At 58.3% G+C, this 3043-nt stretch overlaps 1 protein-coding gene across 1 annotated transcript in view; it reads right to left on the reverse strand.

Annotated features, from left to right (window-relative positions):
- The window catches only part of RNASEK (ribonuclease K), a 3501-nt gene that overhangs the window by 277 nt on the left and 181 nt on the right, over window positions 1-3043 (reverse strand). The window contains exons 2-3 of the mRNA XM_006029566.3: window positions 521-600; window positions 1-250 (exon numbers count right to left, since the gene is read on the reverse strand). Of these exons, the coding sequence (XP_006029628.1) occupies window positions 106-250; window positions 521-600 (225 nt within the window). The 3' untranslated portion in view covers window positions 1-105. The remainder of the gene's footprint in view (window positions 251-520; window positions 601-3043) is intronic.

The following is a 3043-nucleotide window of genomic DNA, read 5'->3' on the forward strand; positions in this document are numbered from 1 at the left end:
GGGGGGGGGGCAGGGGGATGGGAGCAAAGGACCATGGTCCAGGGGGGTCATAAATAAGGAGGTGGCAGCTGGTCCCAGTGGAGGAGGGGGCCGCGCTGGGGGCTCCTAGCGCACCATGTACTCCTTGCGCTTGTTGAGCCGGACCTGGCAGAAGGAGAAGCCGCCCAGCAGCACGTAGAGCCCGGCCGCGATGAAGCAGTTGTAGCTGACCTGCTCGTACAGGCGGTAGATCTTCTCCGGCCCATGCACGCTGTGGGGGAGGGGATAGAGAGGGTGGGGGTCAGCCCTGTCTCTCACACACCGGCCCCCCCCCAGGTGTCCAGGAGACAGCCACAGACACACAGGACTCCCCACCCCTGTAGCCCAGGATCATGGCCCTGGAGAAGAAACCTGTCCCCTCCTCAGCTGGGGATCCTCCAAGGATCAGGGCCCTTGGAGGTGAGACGAGCCCACCCCCACCAAGACCATCCAGGCCAGCACCAGGATCAGGCCCAAACTGGTTTCCCCCCCCAACTCTTACTCATCAAAGTCTTCCTCAGTGAAGGGCACGTCCTCGATCAGCACGGCCGAGTGCACATTGAAGAAGATGCCCAGCAGGATCTGGGGGGGGGCAGGAGAATTTTAGAGGGCTGAGTGTTGGTGTGAAGACCCCCAGACTCCTCACTGGGGAAGCACCAGCCTGTGACCATCCCCAGTCAGCTCCTCCCCATTGCCCTTAAACCAGGGTTGGCCAATTATCTCGGCTGGAGGGATGCTCAACTAGTTTTGGTGAGCTGCTGAGGGCGGCAGGGGTAGCCCCACACCTTGACAGGTGCCCTACCCCCTGGTTGCCATCTTGGAACCAGGAAAAAAACCAACAACTTAGTCTTAAAAAAACCCAAAAAACAAAAACCCAAACAACATACACTCATTTGATTCATAGATTGTAGAGTGAGAAGGGATCACAATGGATCGCCGTGTCCGACCTGGCAGGAAAGAGGACTGAGGTCAGACGACCCCAGCCAGGTGACTGTCAAGCCTCCTCTTGAAGACCTCCAAGTTAGGTGATAGTACTACCTCTCTTGGCAGCCCGTTCCAGATTCTGGCCACTCTTACTGTGAAAAATTTGTTCCTAATACCTAACCTAAATCTACTCTCCACTAGTTTGCACCCATTATTCCTACTTACTCCCTGGGGCGCTCTGGTATAGTGCATCACCAATTTCCTGTTGTCCTCCCTTGATAAACTTATAGGTGGCTACAAGGTCTCCCCATGGCCGTCTGTTGTGAAGGTTGAAGAGATCCAGATCTCTCAACCTCCCCTTGTAGGGTCTTTCACTGAGGCCACTAATCATGCAAGCAGTCTCCTCTGGATCCTCTCCAGATTCTCCGTGTCCCTCTTGAAGTGTGGCGCCCAAAACTGGACACAGTACTCCAGCTAAGGCCTGAGCAATGCTGCATAGAGGGGGAGCATCACCTCCCTCAATCTGTTGGTCATGAATCATTGATTTCAAAACATGTTTTTTTCCTGATCTGTGTGCAGTGTACGTAGAGGTGATTGCATCATAGTTTAAAGGGGGGTATGGAGTTTGTGGGGGGCAGAAACATGTGGGTCTGTGTGGCTATGTCAAGTGTGGGTAGATGTGGCAGAGGGTAGCTGGGGGCATTGTGGTATGTGGAGGAGGAGGGTGGCTGGGGGTGTGTGTGTGTGTGTGTGTGTGTGTGTGTGTGGGTGTGGGGGGGTGTGTGGGTGTGTGTGTGTGTGTGTGTGTGTGTGTGTGGTAGTGAGGGGGTGCGGGTAGATGTGGCCGATGGGGTGTGCATGTTGGACCCATCCTACAGACACAACCCCACCATTGCATGGTGTGGGTACATGTGGCTGATGGGGTGTGCATGTTGGACCCATCCTACAGACACAACCCCACCATTGCATGCAGCCCCTGCCACCAGCAGCAGGAGCAGGCGGTGAGGCCTGGGGGGGCACTCATGACCTGCGGCAGAGGCAGAGAGCCTTGGTGGTGCATGGTTTGATGAACCCCAGGACTGCATGTGGCTGGGCCACTGGCAGGGAGAGCAGGGAGCCAGGCCGCTGCCCAGCTCCATGGAGCCCCTGCTCCTGCCACCTTGCCCTGGGCCCCTGCTGGCATGGGCGGATAAACTGCCGGTTGCAGGCCCAGGGGCCACTACCAATCAGGGTGCCCAGGACCCTTATCATCAGGGAAGCAAAAGCCATGGCTTTAAACTTGATGCTATTTTTCTCTCCCAGCAGGGAGACAAAAATGGTGCCAAGTTTAAAACCTTGGCTTTTGCACTTGGTTATCTGGGAGCCAGGAGTGGGGCCCCTCCAACAATGGGGCTGGGGGGCGGGAGTGCCGCACAGCACTGTGCCTGGGGGGGAAGCCTTGGGGGGGCTAGAGCCCCCCCAAATTCACCTTAGCCCTCTGCAACCACCCCTGGAAGCACTGCTACAGCCAACAGGGGTGTGGCGTGGTGCTCCCGGCCCCCAAGCGTTTGTGTGGCCTAAGCGTTAAGCCCTAAGCGTTTGTGTGGCCGCATGGGACTCAGCCCCTATTAGACTTACCTGCAACTCCCTGCCTGTGTGTCCACGTGCAGAGAATGAGTGAGTGGAGCATGTGCGGACGCATGCACGTGTTGGGCTGTGGCAGGCAAGAGAGGTGGGGAGCAGGGAAAAGAGGCAGGCATGCCCCCCCCAGCCCAGTGGGGTCCACCCAGCCCCCAGTGGTGGCCTTAGGGGAGGGAAAACTGAGCAACCACCACACTTCAGCAGTGACCTCAGGGTTGTTGGGGCCCTGGGGCCCCCTACAGCACCAGGAAGGGAAGGGGACCCTCCCGTGGGGGCAGGGGACCTCCAGCTCTGTTTGCCCAGGGCGTCAATGCACTTTCATCCACGTGCACCGGCTGGCCCAGAGCTGGCCCGGCCAGACCCTACGCTTCCCAGCTGGCTCCTGCTGCGGTCAGCCCCCGAGCCTGTTTACACACAACTGGAACCGGCCTGGATCTAGTTCCAACCCCCACGAGGGGGGGGGGGGGAAACTTTCCAGGGG

The sequence above is a fragment of the Alligator sinensis genome, unplaced genomic scaffold (genome assembly GCF_000455745.1).
Source record: "Alligator sinensis unplaced genomic scaffold, ASM45574v1 scaffold553_1, whole genome shotgun sequence".
NCBI lineage: Eukaryota > Metazoa > Chordata > Crocodylia > Alligatoridae > Alligator > Alligator sinensis.